Raw genomic sequence first — 24701 nt, 5'->3', positions numbered from 1 at the left:
CGATCTCGACACCAACCAAAGAAGACCTTCCAAGTGTGATGGTAAATTTTTGCCGAGGGAGGCTTCCGGGCGCTAACCATTGTTGCGACCACCTCACGCCCAAGCCCCGCCTGGGTCAGAATCAAAGATTCAACGGCCAAGCCGTCAAACACAGGGCCCCCGAGTTCGGGTGGACGATCGGGCCCTGGAATAGTAGATCTGGGTTCTCTGGCAGTCGCCAAGGGACGTCGGCGAGCAGCTGCACTAGATCTGCGTACCATGCTCGGCGGGGCCATTCTGGAGCCAGCAGAATCGCTGGAACCCCTTCTGTTTTGATCTTTTTGATGACCCTCGGGAGCAGTGGCAGCGGGGGAAACAAGTATGGAAGGCGAAACTGGTTCCATGCAGAACCAGCGCATCCACTGCTATCGTTCGCGGGTCCCGAGATCGAGCGACATACACGGGCACCTTGGCGTTCACCCTGGAGGCCATCAGATCCACATCCGGTGTCCCCCACCGTTTGCAAATCTGCTGGAAGACCTTGGGGTGCAAAGACCATTCCCCGGATGTGACCCCCTGCCGGCTGAGGAAGTCCACCGCCCAATTTTCCACGCCCAGTATGTGGACTGCTGAAATTACCGAGTGGTTCCTCTCGGCCCAGCGAAGTACGTGTTCTACCTCGCGCATGGTTGCCTTGCTGCGCGTACCCCCTTGATGATTTACGTAAGCCACCGCGATGGCATTTTCCGATTGAATCCGGACAGGCTGTCCCGCTAGAAGGTGCTGGAAATGTTGCAGCGCCAAACGCACTGCTCGTATCTCCAACAAGTTGATCTGGAGGCGCGCCTCCTTTTTCAACCATTGCCCCTGGGTCATGTGGTGACGAAAAACTGCTCCCCAGCCGAGAAGGCTCATGTCGGTAGTGACCACCAGCCATTGATCCGGGGGAAAAGGTTTCCCCTGAAGCAGGGAAGAACTTTTCGTCCACCACTGTAGCGACTGTTTGACCTGAGGGGACAACCGGCACCGGTGATCGAGCGTGAATGGGTTCTTGTCCCAGGATGACAAGAGGGCGTGCTGTAGGGGACGAAGATGAAATTGGGCAAACGGAATCGCTTCCATTGCCGCCACCATCTTCCCTAGCACCCTCATCTCAAACCGGATGGTGTGAAGGACTGGTTGCAACAGCTTCCGGACTCCTTGCCGGAGCGCTAGAGCCTTGTCCTGAGGGAGAATTACCAACCCTCGGGAGGTGTTGAAAAACATCCCTAAAAAAGAAATCCTTTGGGCTGGGACAAGGGATGATTTCTTTCTCTTGACCTACCATCGTAGACAGGATAGGGTACCCAGCGTGATGCTGACGTTTTCCTCACATGCCCGAAATGAGGGGCCTTTCACCAAAAGGTCGCCTAAGTATGGCAAGATGACTATGCCCCAAGAGTGTAAAATGGCCATGACGATTTCTGGGGGTGGTGGCTAGCCCGAAGGAAAGTGCTACAAACTGGAAATGACGACCGTTGATGGCAAAACGTAGGAACCTCTGATGCGGAGGAAAAATAGGGACGTGCAGATAAGCATCCTGGACGACGATCGAGGCCAAGTATTCTCCCTGCTCCATGGCCGATATAACCGAACGGAGAGATTCCATTCGAAAATGTCTGATCCTGATGAACTTGTTCAGGAGCTTTAGGTCCAGCACTGGCCTGACTGTCCCGTCCTTTTTGGGGACCGCGAACAGATTGGAGTAAAAACCTTGAGTCCTCTCATATTCTGGTATGGGAATAATGACTCCGTTGCGCTGGAGTGACTCGATGGCCCCCATCAGCGCCTCTGCCTGGGCCTCCACTTTGGGAAGCTGGGACAGAAAGAAACGTTTTTGAGGATACCTGAGTAACTCTATCTTGTACCCTGAGGACACCAATTCCGCCACCCATGAGTCGCGTGCTACCGCGACCCAGATGTGGCGAAACTGGAGCAGGCGGCCGCCTACCCTGCCACTTTCGGGTAGAGGGCGCCCAGAGTCATTTGGCTGAGGATCTTTGGGATCTGATTCCCCTTGACCTGGGCTGGCGAGCCCGCATCCTGCCCAGCGGGCTGGCTCTATATGTGACCTGTCGATCTTTATCTTGGTTGTAGCGGACTGGCGCAGCGGAACTGGCCGCTGCCATCCACCCGGGGTTGCGAAATGCTGGAAACCGTGCCTGAGGCTTGCGAAAAGGCGGTTTAATTTTCTGTTGTGGGAGAAAACTGCTTTTTCCCCCTGTAGCATCAGAGATGAGTTGGTCTAATTTTTCCCCAAATAGGCGGCCACCTTGATAAGATAGGGAAGTCAAGGATTTTTTGGAAATCGAATCGGCCCGCCACATCCTTAACCATAAGGCCCTCCTAATGGCAATTGCATTTGCAGCCGCAAGTGCTGCGCAATTAGCCGCATCCAAGGAAGCATTGATTAAGTAATCACCAGTCGTGATCTGACTCGCTATCTCTGATATTTCCGTCGGCAGGTCCCTATCCTACAGGACCTTATTTAATGAATCTGACCATGACATCATGGCCTTGGCAACCCATGTTGCTGCGAACGAGGGAGAGAGTGCTGCTACAGATGCCTCATACACCGAGCAGGTCAAGCTTTCTATGAGCCGATCCGTGGGGTCTTTAATGGCAGAAACACTAGGTACTGATAAAGTTTGAGGCCAAGCGCGATACTGGCGGATCCACCACTGGGGATTCCGCCCACTTCTTACAGAGCTCTGGTGCAAACGGATACCTTGCTTCCAGTGTTTTCTGGCCCGAGAAACACCTGTCCGGTCGTTCCCTATGACGCTGTACTATGTCCTCGAACTCCGGGTGAGTGCAAAACACTCTATGCGGTCGTTTGGCCCTCTTAAAGGCCACTTTATGACCTGAGGCCAGGGAGACGTCTTCCTCGATTCCCAGAGTCTGATTGACTGCTTCAATGAGACTGTCAACCGTTTCCCGACACCCTGGAGTATCTAGGTCCAGGGGCTCATCTGTGTCATAACCTGAATTCTGCTCGCTCCCGGATAATGGTGACGGTGAACGAGACGCTGCGCTCACGGATGCCGAGGCACCGGACGGGCCCAGAGACGCAGTGTGGGTTCTTTTCCTATGCGCCTGCCTAGAGTGAGAGCAGCCCCTGCAGGTCGGAGGCTCTTGTGAGGTGGATGATCCCTCCCAGACCGGCGAGCCACCATCTCTGCCCCTACCTGGGGCTTGAAGGGTCTCGATCACCTTTGTCAGCGATTCCATAGACCGCGAAAGCGATAAGGCCCATTCCGGGGGATCCAGACTCCTGGGCTCTGTCGCAGGGGAGGGCTCCTGGGCACGTTCAGAGTCGCAGGCTTCACATACCTTTTTACTCTGTGCTCACGGGAACATAGCCCCACAGGAAATTCATGCGGCATAAAGGAACGTGTGTGACTTCCCTTTTCCGGCCATAATGCCTGCCAGACTCAATCTATACTATGAGGGTTGAGTGGAAGGAGGAGGAGGAAAGCCCTCTTTAATCGCACGTAGCACAGGCTCTAGGGTCAGGGTCACACTTACCCCGATCCTGTGTCCCCCCGCCTGCTGCTGAGCTCCCTTGCGTCGTTTCTCCTCTGGGTAGGCCGAGATGTCCTCCTCCAGTCGCGGCCCACCCTGCACTGAAGCTGGGAGTCACACCAGGGGCGGGACTTCCACCCTCGGCCTAGTCTCGGCCAAAGCCGCGGGCTAAATTTTTTTATCTGCCCGACGCGTGGTGGATGTGCGCAGGAAACCCCGCACTCTATGGGCGCTGGAATCTGCGCCAGAACTTGGCGACTGCGCCGGGGTAGGGAAGGGGGAGGGGGGAAGGGGCTGACATCCTCTTTTCCACCTGCATTCCTCTGATGCCTGACGCCCTCCGAACGCTGCCACGGGACCCTCCCCAGCCCTCCATACCTGACGAAGGAGATCCTCATGACAATTCCAGGTAGAGGGAAGGGGGTAATCTTCTGGACGGTGCAGGCACCCTAGCTCCGTCCACCTTCCAGGGTGAGGAGAGGGACCGTCCGCCGCCCTGCAGCACCGCCGTCTAGCGTTGGTGGAGCCGTGGGGGCCGCGCAGACTAGTCTTGTGCCTCTGTACAAGCCCACGGTTTCTATACCTAGGGGTGGACAGGGCTAAGTCCGGCATCATGTCCCCCGTCGCGGGAGAGGATACGTGGAGGGACACTCGCACGTGCTCGCCCGTTGATGGTTTGGGGAAATCGGACCTTTTCAATAGGATCCGTTGCCCCTGTCTTATCTTCACAAAATAAAAAATAGAAGTCTGGGGAAAAATGGCCCAGATATGTCCCACGGTGCAGGAAAGGATACACGGAGACGATACTCAACGCACGCTCGCCCGTTGATGGTTTGGGGAGATCGGCCCCTTTCAATAGGGTCCGTCGCCCCTGTCTTATCTTCATAGTAAAAAGAAAAAGGAAGAAAAAATAAATAAATAAAAGTCTGGAGACATCCAGACGTGTGTGCCTCCACAGGACACTAAGCAAAAAACTGGTTTCCGTCCGCGATTGGGGCGAGGGTGTATGCGGCGGAGGAGGAGCTAACCTTTTTTTTGTTCACTTAGTGTCAGCCTCCGGGTGGCAGTAGCATACACCCACAGTACCTGTGTCCTCCAATGAGACGAAAGAGAAAACCCAGTGTAAGATTCCCTTTAAGAAACGTATGCATCTTTGTTGTAATATCAGAAGATTTTTGAGTGGTTATCTGTTTTATCAGTTTTATAATTCACATTTCATTCTGGGTATAGAATGGTTTCCTTTTATACACTTTTCTTGGTGTGCTTTCTTTGCCCTAGAATCCAAGTAGGGAAATTGTTGTTGTTCGATATTCTTATCGTTTGTTATTGGTATTGTCAATAATGATATTTCTTAATGTTATTGTTCAGTATCCTTGTCATTAAATATTGATATTGCTCGCGATAATGGTATTTCTTACGCTAGCATAACATAGACAGAGACTTTGCACTATATAATAAATGGCTTCTTAAGCATACCTTTTGCTTGAAAACAAAAATAAGGTTAATTTGCTCCAAAAATCTATGCTTCTGGAAATACTGTATATTTTCATATCTGCTGTGTTCTGCATTACTTTTCTTTTTATAAATGCACATTTAGAATCAACAATTAATTTGTAACATTCAAGAAATATTTTATAGTGAAGTAATAATTCACAGCTCTGCTCACCCCGTTCTCCTCCAATGCAGCTAATGGCTTATTGATGCTGTTGACAAACTTGTTGACATGTTCAAAGTGCTTTGTCATTTCTGTTGCTAAAACCATGTCGATAATTGCTTGACGCAAAGTCCGATACTCATTTCTGCTCAAATAAGAGAACATGAAACAAGTAAATGTACACTGATATAGAGTATTTAAAAAGCACACTGCTAAAAACACCTCAGCAAACCAAAATACCCAAATATTAACCCCTTAACTGTCGAAACGCATTAAAACGGCAATTGCCCAGAGTTAGGAAATCTCCGGAGTCTCAGCTACCAAGTAGCCGAGACCCCGAGAACACAATCAGGGCAGATTTTCTAGTCTTCTGTCACAGTCTTTCAAAGGGTAACAATAATCATTACACACATATATATTTAGGGAAAAAAAAAAAAAGAAAAGAAGTGTGCCCGCTATTAAAATAATTTCTCTCTCTTCTGACATGATATACATTTCAGAGGAGACAGGAATGATGTCCCCAAGCGCTCCCTCCCCCCCCCCCCGATACCTCCATCATCTCCCGATTCCTACCGCTCTGTCTCCCGGCCCTCTGCCTCCTCTTCCTGAAGAAAAATGGCGGGCGCATGCGCAGTTTGCTCGTCGAGATCTGGCACCAGTAGGGATTTTTCCTATTGGTTCTTTTTGATCACTGTGATTGATTCTATCACAGTGATCAAAAGCCAATAATTAGTATGTCATCCCCCTCTGTGTCATTCTTTTTAGTGAGATAAACGATTTTATTTTCTAATTTTTATTTCTTTCATTCCTTTCCATTAGGGTTAGGGTTGGGGTTGAAATTAGGGTTGAGTGTTAGGGTTGGTGTTTTTTCAAAAGTAGAAAAAAATGCCGACAATATGACGACTACTGTTAAACACAAATGCTCACTACTCAAGTTTGCATTGGGGCGTTCGGGAATGCACCGAGTATTGCTGGTGCTTGAGTGACATGATCGAGTCTCCACCCCGCATGTTCGCTGCTGTTGGACAGCCCGAAAAATGTGGGGATGGCATGTTTTTTTTTTTTTATGTCTAACAGCCGCGAAAAATGCGATACTTAGTGCATACCTGAGAACCCGATGCAAACTCGAATAGCAAGCACTTGCGCTCAACATTAAGGACAACATATTCAATATGAATGTTACCAAATTCTGAGTAGTACCTTTGGGTTCAAAATTCTCACTATAATCCTGGATAAAATCCTTGTGGGGTTTAGTCTCAACTATTTGGGCACATCATGGGCTCTCCAAAGTGACATGGCATCCGCTCTCGATTCCAGCCATTTTTGCGGTCTAAAAATTCTCTTCCGAGCCCTGCCCAAATAGTAGTTATCCCCCTCATATGGGGTATCGGCGTACTCTGGAGAAATGTCACAACAAATTTTGGGGTTCATTTTCTCCTGTTACCCTTGGGAAAGTATAACATTTGGGGCTAAAGTAAAGTTTTTAAAAGTGAATGTAAAATGTTCATTTTTGCCTTCCACATTCCATTAAATCCTGTGAAGCACCTGAAGGGTTAATAACCTTCCTGAATGTGGTTTTGAGCACCTTGAGGGGTGCAGTTTTTAGAATGGTGTCACTTTTGGGCATTTTCGGTTATGCAGGCCCCCAAAGTCACTTCAAATGTGATTTTGTCCCTTAAAAAAATCGTTTTGTAAATTTTGTTGCTAAAATGAGAAATTGCTGATCAACTTTGAACTATAACTTTCTAACAAAAAAAAGTTTAAAAAATGATGCAGATGTAAAATAAACATATGGGAAATGCTATTAACTATTTTTTGTGATATAACTATCTGATTTAAGGGCATAAGAATTTAAAGCTTGAAAATTGCAAAATTTTCAATTTTTTTGTCAACTTTTCGATATTTTCAAAAATATACGCAAATCATATTAACCAAAATTTATCACTGACATTAGGTACAATATGTCTCGAAAAAACTATTTCAGACTTACTGAGATCTGTTGAAGCGCTCCAGAGTTATTACCACATAAAGTGACACTGGTCAGATTTAAATTTGGCCAGGTCATTAAATCCGGGAATTAAAAAAAAACCCAGAAAAAAAGGCATGTAGTCTTCTAACAGAGGCAGTTACCCGTCTGCTGTACCTGGCATTGGTCAACAGAGCAGCAGTTTCTCTTCCTGTTGAGAGGGCGAGACTACTGGCATCATGCTGAATCACAGACGGCTTCCCCAAGTAGGCAACAGACAGCCAGCTGTCAATCAGCATGAGACCATTAGTCCCGCCATATCAACAGGAAGACAAACTGCCGCTCTGTTGACGTGATGTCAGCGGAAGTCTGCGACTGCTCTGTGCTGGCAGAGAATGGCGTCAGGCACAACAGGCAGGTAGGTAGCAACTACCAGCCTGTTTGTGCTTAGGCATATTTTTTTTTTAAAGTGCTGGATATCCCCTTTAAGGTCAAGATTAGCTTTGTCACTAAGGGGTTAAAGATAGTTTGGCTAAGGGCCCTTATGTGAGCCTTTGGTCAGACAGTGTACATGAATATCTGAGACTGGATTTCCATTTAGCGTGTCAGAAATGCTACTCCAGTCGTGGACTGAAGCAGCATTTCTGGAGTAAAAAAACAAAACCACTTTTCATAAATTGGATGGGCGCCACATTCTGTCTCGGCTCTGACCATTTCAGTGAAGCTGAATCAAATCGGCTGATCCAAAGTGACACCAAAAGTCGCCGGTTTTTTTGCACAACTCTGCGTTGTGCAAATAATATGAGGCTTTTCACTTTTGTGACGTAAAAGTATTTACAAATCGGCCTAGCAGCATTTTCTGATCCAGCTCCTTGAAGAATCCGGCGCAAAACCTAATGCACCGGAAGAATCTGAACGATCCTATAGCAATCTATTCTCACAACAGTTTCCTTCTGGTGTTTTTTTCCAATGCTGGAGGGACATAAGAAAAGTCACCCTTAGCCTTAGGTATTAGTTTAAATAGAAGAAAACAGCAAAAAAGCAGAGAGGTTTACCTGTCCAGGCCTCCAGACAAATGCACTATCAGGATGCAGTGGACCCATATAATTAAGATGGCTACACAGGTGCAAGAATACCAATGAGACAGCCGCTCACATCCTACCAATCCATAGAGGGGGCGGTTGCTTGGTATACTGATGCACAATAAAAACTTGTATGCGGTGCTGTTCACACTGTGGCAATGCACAGCATCCAAGTTAACAGTCCAGTAGTGACACCCTTCTATTAGATCAGGCGGGCTGCCCAGCGCTATCAAAATGCATGCCATGTGAACAGACACTGCAGTTTACAAGACCAAATGGGCGCAACTGCACCCTGAATAAGTGCAAAAAAAAAAAAAACACATAAAAAATGTGAAGGCACTCCAGAGAAAAAAAGGAAGGTTGTTCAGTGCTCAAGTAAGGTTTCCAACCCGTAAATATGTACAAAAATACTAGGCACTCAAAAATGAAGAAGCAGTATATTCTTTATTTAGCATCCAGACAAAAATAGACTCATATCGTATGAACGTTTTCGGTCCAACAACGGACCTTCATCAGAAAGGTCTTTTGGTTTCTTTTGGTAGAAAACTGCAAAAGACACCGATAGGGTAATAGATATCCTTAGGTGGTAGCAAAGTCTATGCTGCTGGTATTATAGAGGCTGGAACACGAGTCTATCTGGTTGGAATTAGATAAATGTGACTGGATAAAGCAGGGCTACAGGAATGGGTTAACAGCGCTAGGAGTGCAGGCTCTGCAAACAGATACAGAGCTTAGTGCCAATAAAAAATGTGAGGTATTAGCTGATATTTTGGCCAAAATACGTGAGCCCGTAACCTGCGCCAAAGGTCCCCACGTTTACGGGTCCCTAACACTAAATCCAAACACTGAAATAGCACAAAAAGAGGACTTAAAAATCCTCCAACATTACAAGAAAACAGCAAAAAAGCAGACTGGTTTACCCGTCCAGGCCTACCTCATCGGTATTCTTGCACCTGTGTTGTTATCTTAATTATATGGGTCCACTGCATCCAGTGCATTTGTTTTCTTGTAATATTGGAGGATTTTTAAGTCCTCTTTTTGTGCTATTTCATTAGTTTAAATAGATTCAAATTTCATGGAAGACTGTATTATTTAATCTGCATTATTCAAAATGGATACAGTATTGACATATTGACCATGAGGTGGTCAATCCAAGTTGGTGAGTCTCGGGAATCTCAACATTGCAGCATAGTAAAAACATACAAAAGTAAAGAGATTTTATCTATGATTAAAGAAATATATCCTGAATAAGTGTGCAATAAATTAACAGTTTCATCCACCATGTAAATATTATCTACTGTGCCATCTTACCGTTCCATGTTTTTGAATATATTGCACTTGTCATCTCTCGTTGTCAGCTGGAACGCCAGCGCAGCATGATGACTCTCCAACACTGCCGTATCATTGTACAGGATGGCCAGTTCACTCCCAGCATTACATAGGAATGAATTCGTTCTCCCAGGATGATCCACGTCATGAACAGTGGCAGCAATGAGAGCAGCAACCTCATCGATCTGATCCAGGCTTTGCTAAACAGATAGGTCACATCATTAATATGGTGGCTTATAGAACAGTGACACTTGCACAATGAATTTACACCAGTGTGCGATAGAAAAAAAATAGTGAACTAATGCATAATCATATATTTAAGCTGGGGCTACGTGGTGACGAGTAGTGCGCAGCAATTCTCGGAAAAGTTGAGCACAAAACAAATCTGAGCAACTTGTCTGCGTCCTGTTGACATGCGACTATTTTAGAGCCCTTTAAAAAGGGCCAAATAGCAGAAAACTCAACGGGAAGTTGCAGACGCACGTGACTTACAATGACGTTTATGGCAAGTGAGTCGTGATTTCAGTGCTGCACAATGCAGCCTCAGCCTTATCGTACACCATGCATAAAAACGTCCAGTTATATAGACATTATGCAATATGGATGGCACTTAGTTAGCTTTGTGGGTGGCAATGCATGGGGGTGGAAAACTGGCTAACAGTGTACTGAAGTATTGTGGCTGATATTGTAATACAAGGCAACGGATGCAGACACTGGTAGGGGATATGAAATTCACTATTCCTCTACAAAAACAGGCTCTGCAGCAGCACAGACATGCATTTAGGGGATAATGTAACCCTGCTATACAATTAAGAATATTAGAAGTCACCAACGGGATCCCTGAACAAGGCCTCATCCTTTTATATACTCAAAAGAAATAATCAGTGACGACTGTTGCAATTCAAAGTAAAAATTCTCAAATAAAATGAAATTATCAGGGTTAATTACAATAATCCAAACAGAACGCTGCATTTTATATATGTGGAAGCGAAAATGTACCTACAATTATGTATATGAATGTTACATTTTTAGCTACGTAAAAGCACACATACATGCTCTGCATTATGGAGCCTAGCCACGTGGTCAAAAAATGCTGGTCAACAAGCTTGTTAACTGCTTCCAATGATAACCAGCAAAAATTTAAAGGGAACCTATTAGCTAAATATTAAGCATGTTTTAAGCATGAAGGAGTTATTTACAAGGGCTGGATATGTTGCGGACTTGCCATCTGGATATGCCATATTTTAGTAGCAGCAAAGTAGATAAAAGGTTATCAAATCTTTGGCACACTCTGCAAAAAAAATCCACATGAAAATGTGCCGCAAATTTAAAATTTATGTTGCAGATCAGTAGCAGACTTGTGGATTTTTCCCACTGAGTTCAATACACCCCATTTACAGCGTCCACCTAAAAAAGATCCGATATTCATCTCTTGGCCAAGTGAGGAGAGCAGTTAGAGAGAAGATCTCCTGCTCTGCTGGACTGGTCCTGTCTTGGATGAAGAGGGATTTTGGTATAGATTTTTCTATAGGTTTTCTGATGCAGATAGAGTAAAATATAAAATAAAAAGCACTACACTCAATTTCTCTAGCTCTTTTTGTGTCTCTGACCTAGTCTTCTGCCAGTCTCTGTAATCCAATCTCCTGTAGGGGAAAATGTGTGTAGATGGGTAGGTAGCTGGCTTAGTGATAGAAAACAAAGAGTGGTTATTATTAATGGTGCATACTCAGATTGGGCCAGGGTTACTAGTGGAGTACCACAGGGTTCTGTATTGGGCCCCCTACTATTTAATATATTGCAGATGATACAAAACTATGTAAGGTAGTTAACCCAAAGTAGGACAGTTTGCAACTACAGACAGATTTGAGTAAATTGGAGAATTGGGCTGAAAAATGGCAAATGAAGTTTAACACAGATAAGTGTAAGGTTATGCACATGGGAAGGAGAAACAGATACTACAATTACTTTCTAAATGGGAAACTGCTGGGGAAATCAGACATGGAAAAAGACTTAGGCATCTTAGTCAATAAGAAACTAAATTGGAGTGCCCAGTGTCAGGCAGCTGCCACCAAAGCAAATAGGGTCATGGGATGCATTAGAAGAGGTCTGGGGACACGAGATGAAAACATAATTCTCCCTCTGTACAAATCACTCGTCAGACCACACTTGGAGTATTGTGTGCAATTTTGGATGCCGGTGCTCAAGAAAGACATTACTGAACTTGAAAGGGTTCAAAGGCGGGATACTAAAATGATAAATGGAGTTGGTTCAATACAATACCCAGAAAGGTTATCAAAATTAGGTCTATTTACTCTAGAAAAGAGAAGACTTAGGGGAGACCTAATATATATGTACAGTTGTGGCCAAAAGTATTGACACCCCTGCAATTTTGTCAGATAATACTAAGTTTCTTCCTAAAAAATTATTGCAAACACAAATTCTTTGTTATTATTATCATCTTCATTTAATTTGTCTTAAATGAAAAACCACAAAGAATTGTCCTAAAGCCAAATTGGATATAATTCCACACCAAACATAAAAAAGAGGGTGGACAAAAGTATTGGCACTGTTCGAAAAATCATGTGATGCTTCTCTAATTTGTGTAATTAACAGCACCTGTAACTTACCTGTGGCACCTAACAGGTGTTGGCAATAACTAAATCACACTTGCAGCCAGCTGACATGGATTAAAGTTGACTCAACCTCTGTCCTGTGTCCTTGTGTGTACCACATTGAGCATGGAGAAAAGAAAGAAGACCAAAGAACTGTCTGAGGACTTGAGAAACCAAATTGTGAGGAAGCATGAGCAATGTTAAGGCTACAAGTCAATCTCCAAAGACCTGAATGTTCCTGTGTCTACCGTGCGCAGTGTCATCAAGAAGTTTAAAGCCCATGACACTGTGGCTAACCTCCCTAGATGTGGACGGAAAAGAAAAATTGACAAGAGATTTCAACGCAAGATTGTGCGGATGTTGGATAAAGAACCTCGACTAACATCCAAACAAGTTCAAGCTGCCCTGCAGTCCGAGGGTACAACAGTGTCAACCCGTACTATCCGTCGGCATCTGAATGAAAAGGGACTGTATGGTAGGAGACCCAGGAAGACCCCACTTCTTACCCCGAGACATAAAAAAGCCAGGCTGGAGTTTGCCAAAACTTACCTGAAAAAGCCTAGAACATTTTGGAAGAATGTTCTCTGGTCAGATGAGACAAAAGTAGAGCTTTTTGGGCAAAGGCATCAACATAGAGTTTACAGGAGAAAAAAAAGAGGCATTCAAAGAAAAGTACACGGTCCCTACAGTCAAACATGGCGGAGGTTCCCTGATGTTTTGGGGTTGCTTTGCTGCCTCTGGCACTGGACTGCTTGACCCTGTACATGGCATTATGATTCTGAAGACTACCAACAAATTTTGCAGCATAATGTAGGGCCCAGTGTCAGAAAGCTGGGTCTCCCTCAGAGGTCATGGGTCTTCCAGCAGGACAATGACCCAAAACACACTTCAAAAAGCACTAGGAAATGATTTAAGAGAAAGCACTGGAGACTTCTAAGGTGGCCAGCAATGAGTCCAGACCTGAATCCCATAGAACACCTGTGGAGAGATCTAAAAATGGCAGTTTGGAGAAGGCACCCTTCAAATATCAGGCACCTGGAGCAGTTTGCCAAAGAAGAATGGTCTAAAATTCCAGCAGAGCATTGTAAGAAACTCATTGATGGTTACCGGAAGCAGTTGGTCGCAGTTATTTTGGCTAAAGGTTGTGCAACCAAGTATTAGGCTGAGGGTGCCAATACTTTTGTCTGGCCCATTTTTGGAGTTTTGTGTGAAATGATCAATGTTTTGCTTTTTGCCTCATTCTCTTTTGTGTTTTTTCATTTAAGACAAATTAAACGAAGATAATAATACCAAAGAATTTGTGATTGCAATCATTTTCAGGAAGAAACTGAGTATTATCTGACAAAATTGCAGGGGTGTCAATACTTTTGGCCACAACTGTACAAGTATATCAGAGGGCAATACAGAGATCTCTCCAATGAACTGTTTGTACCAAGGACTGTGTCAAGAACAAGGGAGCATTCTCTTCGTTTGGAGGAAAGACAATTTCTGTACCAGCATAGAAGAGGGTTCTTCACGGTAAGAGCAGTGAGGCTCTGGAATTCTCTTCCTGAGGAAGTGGTGATGGCCAACTCATTGAATGAATTTAAGTAAGGAATGGATGCTTTTCTTGTGAGTAACAATATAGAAGGTTACGAATAACATAATATTATAGGTAGATGGTTGACCCAGCTTAGGGGAAGGAATTTTTTTCCCTATGGAAAAAATTGGCTTCTACTCTGTGGGTTTTTTGCCTTCCCCATGATCAACAATGCAGAACAGCTGCACTAAAAATAGGCTGAACTAGATGGACATAAGTTCTTCCTTCAGCCTTCAAAACTATGTTACTATGTTACTATGATGTCTGACACGCTGCAGGGGTCACAAGAAGACAACAATGCAGGAGGCTGTGCTGTATAGAAAATAACGGAAGACTGGACAAGGGAAGCACCGTACGTGTTTATCTTTATTTTACTCTATTTGCAGTGGCAAATCTGCAGAAAACGTTGCACTAAAATCCCCAATCATGCAGGACGTGACAGGTCCAATAGAGCGAATAACACTCTTTGTAACTTCTCTGCAAACTAGAGAGAAGAGGATCCTGAGAAAGGACCTCGCCTATACACTCACAACTCACTAAGTGGTTATCCTCCTAGTGCTAAGTCAACTTTCATGTGTTCATGTTCATATCACAATAACTGCAAAGCGATAGACATTTTTCCTACCCAGCGGGTAATAGTGAAGGTTTTCTTACCTTCACCCTCTCTTTGCACAGGAAGTAAGCAGTGGCATGTAAGACATCGGCGGAATGTGTTGAATTATGGTATGCATTGCTTGAATGGTAATTGGACTCAATGACATGCAGCCAGGACCTCAAGGTAACTTCTGAGCAGTTAAGGAAGGAACAAACCCCAAACCGCGCAAACATTTTAAGGCCAAGATAAACTAAAGGTCTGCAAGAAAAGAAGAAAATGATTCATTCAAAAGGAGTGGAAAAAAAAGAGCTCTACTAAAAATATTCCATAAGAATGGTGAGAACTAGGCACAAATAAAGGGATTTTGGAACAGCATCAGTAATACCTACATGTATACAACAATATTACCTAGATATAAAAATATTGTTAGAAGCAAGGTTCAGTTATTAATGGAGGTCAGAAATCTGAAGCCGTAATGTTCTCCTGGATGGGTTGTCTGGCAGATCCCAGTGGTGCGGCAATGGACCCTTGACTTGCATTGGCATTTTGGCTTCCACTGCGGTTTATGTTGCTTTGATGAGAAATATAGCACTGCATGTAAAGCAATTTTTTCAGATAAAATCTGCAGAATTTGTAACAAAGGATCTGAACAGAACCTGTACACTGGTATAAACACAGCTAGAGAGGGGTTTCCACATAAGAAATGTATCACCTATCCACAGGAGAGATGATACATGCATGATCGCTAGGTGTCAAACTGCTGGGACAGCTACCTATCAGGGAACTGAAAGTCACCTGTGTAAATGGGAGCGGTAGTGCCCATGTTCTTCAGCTTCAATCACAAAGGTGACTTTGGAACCACAAACATCAGATGGTGTGGGTCCAACACCCAGAAGCCCCAAATATCAGCAGTTATTAGCTCCAGTGGTGACGCCAGATATAAGCACTGAATTCTGCTCCAGAGCATAAATGAGCAAATAACTGATAAATGGCCGTCCACCACCAATCTGATATTGATGACCTGTCCTATGCATGGGTCATCCATATTAAAATTTGGGACAATCCATATAACTATCCATTAATTGTCTGTATAGTAAATATATATAATTAAGGCTACTTTCACACTTGTGTTCCTTGGAGCTGCGTCAGGCTGAGCACGGCCGCCGCTAAGCTCCGCCCATGGCTGCGCCTCCTCCAGGCAGCTACGCCTATGGGCGCATGTCGCTGCATGCGACTTGCGTACCCTATCTTTATATCCATAGAGAAGAAAGTGGATAGGCAGAGTCCGTCCCATGCAAAAAATATCCTTTATTGTGGCATTAAGTTACCAACAGCAGGCAGATAAAACCATGGAGCAAGTACAGATGACGATCGTTTTTAGCTTACATTGCGCTTCAACAGGTCAAATGTAGGACAAAGCTCACAACATATTTAAAAGCACCGCCGCAAACGCATACCTGCGCACGGCCTGCGTACCCAATGCTAAAGATAGGGTACGCAGGTCGCATATTTTAAAATACAAAAACTCTCCATTGTATGTGCCATAGCCACGGACACGGCAACACGTTTCGATCTGAACGATCTTTGTCAAAGCCATGAGAATCTACTATCCTCTCTTAACTTATATAGCATAGTTTGTCCAATGGCATTTGTAGAGTGCAATCACATGACAATTTAACCATTTAAGAACCACAGATAATATCAACACTTGTATATACACAATTGTAATAAAAACAACATTTAAATTCTTCTCAACAATAGTGAAGCATAAGGTCATTGCGCTTGTTTAGACCATTAGGGAAACAGGTATTAAGGTGATAAATCCAAAAGGCCTCTCTAGTTAATAGGCGTCGTTTTATATCCCCTCCTCGGATGTGGTATGGTAGATATATCGATGATACCCTCATTATTTGGGGTGGAGATATATCTGCCATACCTAATTTAATTCAGTATTTAAATTCTAATTTGTACAATATTCAATTCACATATAAAGTAGACACGAACAATATATCCTTTTGGATTTGGATCTAACGGCGTTGCCGTGTCCGTGGCTATGGCACATACAATGGAGAGTTTTTGTATTTTAAAATGATGGAATAAAGAAGAATTGATTTTACGCAGCTGGAACGAATATCCTTTTTCTGATTGGTCCCACGTTAGTCCATACGGTGTTCCGAGGTCTGCGGCAGGTTACTGGTGAGCTGGCTTATGTTTATTTTTTGTACACAGGTCGCATGCCGCGTCATGCGCCCATAGGCGGAGCTGACCGGAGGAGGCGCGGCCATGGGCGGAGCCGTGTGCAGCCCGACGCAGCTCCAAGGAACGCAAGTCTGAAAGTAGCCTAATATAGCCATCATCACACATGAGATTTTAGGCCCACATTCTCAGAATCAGTGAGGGTTTCAGCTTTCATTTATTATCTATCTGATGCAAAGGTATTTTGTTTTATAACCAGTTTTTTAATTTATAAAGAATAATAGAAAATACCAAGACGAAAAATAATTAGTGCACCAATGTCCTGATGTGTAAGAATGAGGCTACTGTCGTGGTCAACCACTTTAATTATGAAAAAAGAAAACTGGAACACCTTCCAAGCAAAGAAGCAGAATGCGCTCACAGTACATATACACAAGTTCTTCAAAGTACTTTCCTACTTCTATCATTAATTTCTGCTTCAAATGAAGCCCAGCAGTTCTAGGAATATATTGGGATTGGGAGAAGAAACAGAGAAAGAGGAGTCATGGGACAATTTATAGGAGGGGGTTAAGCTATATTAATAATTTTGATCCTTTTATGCTTTTTTGTATTTTTTCTTCAAAAACAGGGAATGGATGAAAGCGACTTGTATCACTTGTGCTTTGAATGTAATAGAAAACAATTCCATCTGAAAGGTTCGTTAATAGAATCGAAGTGTAAATAAAACATTGTCTCACAATATAGGACAGTGGAGTACAAATTACAGATGACCTTACTTTTCCATTTTGGGAGATTTTTGCATTTTTACACTGTAAAAAAAAAAAACACCTCACACTGCCGTCATCCTATTCAAAGCATTTTGCTGGTTAGGGCAGTCTGCACCATGTACAGAAGAGTAAATGTGGCAATTTATTAACTTTTCGCTTCAGTACCTCAGGATTATTTTTTGTTTTGAAACAACTGGATTCTCCCGATCTTAAAGTAGGCCTTTTTGCACAATGTATTATTACATGATTATATGAATGAATGTTGAATAGTTTTATATTATTGGTGGTTAAAATTAAATACATTTATTGTTATGTTCATGGTCTGGGGTAATATTAATTTTTGCAATTTCACATTTTCTAGATTAGATTATTTTCATTCCATCAGTCATACTGAGGTTTCTACAAGAGCTGGTGCTACCCAAGTCCAGACGACGTGTGTGATATTGTGGCTTAACTCCATTGACCTAAATGAGACTGTGCTGCTATACTGAGCATTGCCAATATAAAGCAGTCATGTTTTCATAATCTTGCATAACCCCTTTAATATAAAGTCTTCTCGTTGGTCCTGTTGAGTTGGGGCTGGAGGAAGAGGGTTCTCATCATACAAAGGATCATGGTTGAAGGTTAAACTTGCATAAATGCATTTCTACCATTACTAATCAAGTATTTATATATTTTAGTGGCCATCAGGACATGGTGACACCAGAATAAAATACATTTTGGGCCAGATTCATTAAGACTGGCATTGTGCGCACCAGTATTACTGAAAAGAGTGCTGGAGTAAAATGATCAACCTAATGAATTAGACGCATCCAACAAAGGCTGAGGACCTCTGCTAGCATACATTTCTGGAGTAATTTATGCCACTATCATAGATTAATTGTGATGCAATTACTGGGAGGTCATCACCCCGCCCCATCATTGCTCTACCTACTTTAGTGGAACTAGCTGGGAATGGTGTAAAATTGCCAGAAGTTACATTTTTTGAGCAACGTTGGTTGTGACATTTTTTTTGCAACATTTCAAGGTGTTTTACAAGTTTCTGGTGAAAACATCGTGATGTATCTGGCTCTTTGTGTTCATAAATCTTGACAATATTTTATATGAGCGGACATCAGAGATAATATAGAAGCAGTAGCAGTACCTTTTATGGGTCGCAGCCTCTAATTCAAAGATATCAAACTCCCAGTCCTCTTCATTCTCCATTGCTTGAGCTATCCGAGGTGGAATGTCAGTTAGGGAGAGAGATGAGATTAAATGCCCAGAAGACGGATGGACTTCTGCTCGGATGAGGAGATAACAAAAAATAGAAAATAAAGGCTAGAGCGATAGAGCTCCAAAACACAATCCAAAATATAGACACCATGGGGAGAAGAACATACGTTTTGCTGAGAAGATATACTCGTTCCCTGAAAGTCTTCTTAAACCATCCTAAAAAAGAAAAATAGCAAAATTAGATTTTCACATTTCACACATGGTTGATAATCATCCTTACAATTAGCGATGTACAGAGACTTTAGTTTCCTACGCTAGATAATAATCTAATATACAAGAAAAATACATGTAAGCATCATGCACAGAAATCGACTTATTAAAAAAAGAAAGAAAAAAACACTTCAGTATCACTGCATTCTCCCATTAACCCCATTCAACCCCAAGCCTATTTTCACCTTCCTGACAAGGTCAAATTTTACCATACTGACCAGTGTGTTTCAGTGCGGGGGGTGTATGAATGTGGTGTTCCCTTCAGCAAAATATCCCAGTAGCTAAGTATCCAGAAGCTGCAGCTAATTCAGTGGCAACAAATTAACATCTATCTCCTCTCTTCACACAGGTATAATATCCCTGCTTGCTGTGTCTGTCATCTGTGTCACTTTATGTGGCTTTAATTCTGGAACGCTTCAACGGAGCCTACTGATTCTGAGATTATATTTTCATGGCACATTCTACTTTATGTTAGTGGTAAATTTAGGTCGATTTTTTTGTGATTATGTATGAACATATCAGAAATTTGGAGAAAATCTTGAAAATTTCGCAATTTTCAAACTTTGAATTTCTATGCACTTAAACCAGTTAGTAATACCGCACAAAATAATTAAATAACAATTCCATATGTCTACTTCACATCAGCATCATTTTGGAAACATAATTTATTTTTGTTAGGAAGCTAGAAGGATTAAATGTTGATCAGCAATTTCTAATTTTTCCAACAAAATTTACAAAACAATTTTTTCTTTTTAGGAACAACATCCCATTTGAAGTGACTTTGGGGGTCTATATGACAGAAAATACCAAAGATTGATATCATTTTAAAACCTGTACCCATCAAAGTCCTCAAAACCACATTTAAGAAGTTTATTAACCCTTCAGGTGCTTTACAGAAATTAAAGCAGTTTGGAAGGAAAAAAAATGATAATTTTACCTTTTTCTACAAAAATGAAACATGCAATTTGTTGTGCAATTATTCCTGAGTAAGAAGATACCACATATGTGGTGGAAAACTAGTGTTTGGGCGCAAGGTAGGGCTTGGAAGGGGAGAAGTATCATTTGACTTATGGAACACAAAATTGGCTGGAATAGATAAGACACCATATCGTGTTTGCAGAGCCCCTAGTGTGCCTGTGGAAACCTCCCACAAGTGACACCCTTTTTGTAAACTACTACCCTCAAGTAATTTATTTGTGTGGTGAACACCTTAAACCAGCAGAGGCTTCACAGAATTTTATAACGTTAAGCCGTGAAAATTAATAATACATTTTTCCCACAAAATGTTGCTTTAGCCCCAATTGTGTTTATTTTTCACAAGAGTAATAAGAGAAATTGCTCAACAATTTTTGGGTTCTTTTTTTCCTTGAGTACACAGATGCACCATATGTGCACGGCAGGGCTTGGAAAAGGAGTGCCATTAGTCTTTTGGAGCACAAAATTGGCTGGGATAGCAGATGCCATGTTATATTTGCAGAGCCCCTGATGTGCTTAAACTGTGGAAACCCCTAAAGAAACAACACCCCTCAAGGAATTTATTTAGAAATGTGGTGGTAAGCACTACCGATGCTTCACAGAATTTTATAACGTTTAGCCGTGAAAATGAAACATTTTTTTCTAAAGAAAAAAATGTTGGTTTTGCTCAAATTTTTAACACGGTAACAGGAGAAAATGTACTGTGCAATTTCTCCGGAGTATACTTATACCCCATATATTATGTAACATTACTGTGTGAGTGCATGGCAAGGTTCAGAAGGGAAGGAGCATCATTTGAATTTTGGTGTGACATTCTGGCTGGAATATTGTGGATTCAATGTCACATTTGAAGAGCCTCTGACATGCCAAAACAGCAGAAAAATTCACAAGTGACCCCACTTTGGAAACTACACTTTTCAGGAAATTCATCTAGGTGTGTAGTGAACAATTTTAAACCTCAGGCGATTCACAGAATTGTGTAACGTAGGGCTGAGTAAATGGAAAATTATCTTTTTTACCACTAGAATGTAGCTTTGGCACCAAGTTTTTAATTGTAAGGATAATAGGAGAAAATGAACATTACAATTTGTTAAGCATTTTCTCCTCAGTATGCCAATACTCCATATGTGGTCAAAAACTACTTTTGAGGAACAATGCAAAGCTCAGAAGGGAAGGAGCGCCATATTGGAGTTCAGATTTTGCAGGAACGGTTTGTGGGTGCCATGTCACATTGGCAGAGCCCCTGGGGTGCCAGAAAAGCAGAATCCAGCATAAGTAACCCCACTTTGCAAACTACATCCACAATGAATTCATCTAGGGGTGCAGTTAGAATATTGACACAACATGTGCCTCTCAGAATATTATACAGTTGGGCGTTGAAGCAAGAACAATTGCAATTTTATCACTAAAATATTGTTTTAACCCCAAGTTTTACATTTTTCTAAAGGGCTAATAGGAAAAAATGGACCTCTGTTTGTTGTGCAATTTTTTTTATTCAGTGCACCAATACCCTACATATAACTGGGAAATACTTTTCAGACACAGTGGAAATCTCAGAAGGGAAGGAGCGCCATATTATATTGCAGATTTTGTTGCTATGGTTTGCGGGTGCCAAGTCACCTTGGCAGAGCCAATGAAGTGCCAGAACAGCAAAACCCCTCCATAAGTGACTCCATTTTACAAACTACATCTTTCAGTGTATTTTATCTAAAGGTACAGTGATCAAATTGACTCTGCCAGCATGTCAAAGAATTTTATACCACTGGGTAAATGGGTAAAAACGCCACCAAAATTTGTCACACAATTTCTGCTGAACGTGGCAATACCCCATATGTGGCTGAGTAGTACTGCTTAGCCTCAAGGCAAGACTCGGAAGGGTACGAGCGCTATTTGACTCTTGGAGAACTAATTTTGGTAGAACAGTTTGCTGTATCCCCCCTCAAGTGACCTAACTTATCTACAGGTGTAGTAACAATTTAGACTCCATGGGTGTTTTCCAGAAACAAGCAGCAATGGATGTTGCTCAGTGAAAATTGCAAATCTGTCGTTGTAGTACCCAGCTTGTGCTTCTGGAGACATGCAACTCGTAAATTAAGCGGGCCCTTATTGCTACAGAAATGACCAAAGTAAATACTATCTGCGGGTTAGGCATACTGTAGGGATCCGAAGGGAGAGGGGCATTAGGATTTGGTAGTGCATAATTCGCTGGATTTCTTTTGGGGGGTGAGGAACCATTTTGCTTTTCCAGAGCCGTTGTTTTACCAGTAACGTGGAAGCCTCCTATAATTCCATTGACAGAAGGTGGACCTGAGTGGGGACCTTTTTTTTGTGGATTGAGTTGAAGCTTTTATTGAGAGCATTTTACTATTTTTGAACACATTTATCTAATCTCCATATGACAATTCAGATGAAACATAAGAGGGATCCAATAAAAATAATGAGGCGGCAGAGTTACTATGGACTCAGTCTGGCCTCTGTTCAGCCGTACACAAAGCTGTTATCAACCGCGCTTTTTTGCATTGTTAAAAATACAGACACTGCCGGATAATAGGCCAGACAGCGTCCACAGGGCCTCCATCTGCCTCATTATAGGGAATCTTCCGCTGGGGGTTCCAAATGAATCACATATTACAGAGATTTACATGGAAACCCCGGTGTAAGTGCTCAGCGTAAAGCGCTGGATAAATGTGAGCCAAGCCTTACTGCGATCTTTGGGAGGCAGAATGAACAAATCAACAGCAGTTGAAGAATTGGTTTTATTTATTTTTTACGCTGTTCCTCTGGCGGTATAAGTGATTAGACAACTTTATTCTTCAGGTCGGTGCGATTACAGAAGTACTAGATTTATATCTTTTTTATGTCTGGATGATGTCACACACTAAAAGATGCTTTTATTGCATCAACATATTTTGAGAGCTATAATTTTTCTATATTTCTGCCGACAGTCATGTGAAGGGTTGTTTTTTGTGGGACAAGACTTTTTTTATTGATACCATTTTCAGGCACATACTATTTTTTGATTGCTTTCTATTCCAATATTTGGGAGGCAAAATTAACAAAAACTAGCATTTCAGGAATTGTTCTGATTTTTTTCTGAAAGTTCAGCGTGTAGTAAAAGTGATAAGATCGCTTTATTCTTTGTGTCAGTATGATTACAGCGATAACTCATTTACATAATTGTTTTAGGTTTTGGCCCTTTTACACAATAAAAACAATCATATAGAAAAGATAATTGTTTTTGCATCGCTATATTCTGACATCTATAACTTTTTTATTTTCCCCGCTAACTGAGCTTGTTTTTTGCAAGACAAGATAAAATTTTCAGCTATACCATTTTTTTTTACATTCTTCTTTTTGATTGCGTTTTATCCCACCATTTTGGTGGTTTGTTGAAAAAGCATACTTGTTTGCCATGTTTTTATTTATTTATTTTTTTCACGGTGTTCACTGAATCTGTTAACTTTTGTTACTCTTTTATAGATTAGGTCATTCAGAATGTGGCAATACCAGTTATGTGTACTTTCTGTTTTTACATAAATATACATATCTATTAATAGAATATTTTTCATTTTTTTGTTCTTTACATTGGGATTTTTAAAAAATATTTTTTTTTTAAAACTTTTTTTTTTAAACTTTTTTTTTTTTACCTAGTCCCTCTATGGCACTTTAACTTTTATTATTCTGATTGCTGGCATAATGCATCGCAATGCACCAGCACTGCATTTTTACACTGGCAGAAAGCTCTTAGACCATGCTCTGGGCATGGTCTAAGCAGACCTCCATAGCTGAGAGATCAGGAGGTTGTCATGTGACCTCCTGCTGTCATGCCAAGCTGACGTCATAGGGTGCCGATCGTACAGGAGGGGGAGCCCCATCCCTTTTCCAGCCTTATAAAGACTGTGATTACTACTGATAGCAGCATTCACAGGGTTAAACTGCTCCTGGCAGTGACAGCCTCGTTTAGGCCATCACTTAAGCTGAGCTCCCGACGGTGATCACGCTTGCAACGCTCCTGCGTCAGCAAAATCGCCATGACGTACCGGTACATCCACTTGCGGGAATGCACCTCAAAATATGACATACCAGTACGTCATATGTCAAGAAAGAGTTAAACTTTGATCAGAGTATGATCAGAGTTGTCATTTACATAATTGATCCAATTCTCGTGGAAAATAAAATCTACATTTATGTCACCAGATTGTTGGAGAACTGCGATACTCCCATAGCCCTGTATCTATGATCTGCAATACTGAAGAGAGAGAAGGAAGGGGGTAAAGGGATATTAGTAAGATTTCAACATATATAAATATATATATATATATATATATATATACACACACACACACACACACACACATACATACAGTATATATATTGTATTTATTAATACTATTGTATAATCTGATAATGTGATTAGAACAAGAAACAGAAATACAAGAGAAAAAGATCTGAAACCTGTACAACTTCTATATTCTCCTATATCCCTCATGTCTGGGAACTAGGTAAGATTCCTTAGACACTTTCACCCTGTGCAAAACAAGGATTTTCTCAGAAGAATAACTTCTAACATGGGCAGCCACAGAGAGAGGATGTGGGAAAGACACATGCTGGCAGGGACATGAAAATAACAAGACTGCCAATCTGTTAGCCCACAGCTGAACACATGTGCAGGATGGGTATACATATCCATAACAGAACGTCAATATACATTTATTGGAATGGGATGGTAATAATTTGTTCATGTTGCCATCCTATGCGTATTTTTTTATATTTTTTTTTAAGCAAAATCCCCCCCAAAAAAAAATTACAGATTTTTTTTTGTCCTGAGCCAAGTAATAACTGGGAAATAGAAGCCATTTACTCTAGATTGAATATTGACAGTTTGTTATAATGCATTTACTTTTACAGATTCAATATA

At 42.1% G+C, this 24701-nt stretch overlaps 1 protein-coding gene across 8 annotated transcripts in view; it reads right to left on the bottom strand.

The window, feature by feature from the left end:
• The window catches only part of PDE8A (phosphodiesterase 8A), a 523736-nt gene that overhangs the window by 16975 nt on the left and 482060 nt on the right, over positions 1-24701 (bottom strand). For all 8 annotated transcript variants that reach the window (XM_073568515.1, XM_073568511.1, XM_073568512.1 and 5 more), the window contains 5 exons: positions 18706-18754; positions 18468-18603; positions 14420-14618; positions 9557-9774; positions 5210-5342 (listed from right to left, as the gene is read on the bottom strand). In XM_073568515.1, coding sequence (XP_073424616.1) covers positions 5210-5342; positions 9557-9774; positions 14420-14618; positions 18468-18603; positions 18706-18754 — 735 coding nt within the window. The remainder of the gene's footprint in view (positions 1-5209; positions 5343-9556; positions 9775-14419; positions 14619-18467; positions 18604-18705; positions 18755-24701) is intronic.

The sequence above is a fragment of the Dendrobates tinctorius genome, unplaced genomic scaffold, assembly GCF_039654945.1.
Source record: "Dendrobates tinctorius isolate UK_male_01 unplaced genomic scaffold, ASM3965494v1 ptg000022l, whole genome shotgun sequence".
Classification (NCBI taxonomy): Eukaryota; Metazoa; Chordata; class Amphibia; order Anura; family Dendrobatidae; genus Dendrobates; species Dendrobates tinctorius.
Note: the sequence above shows the minus strand (reverse complement) of the source record. Positions and strands in the feature narration are given on the sequence as shown.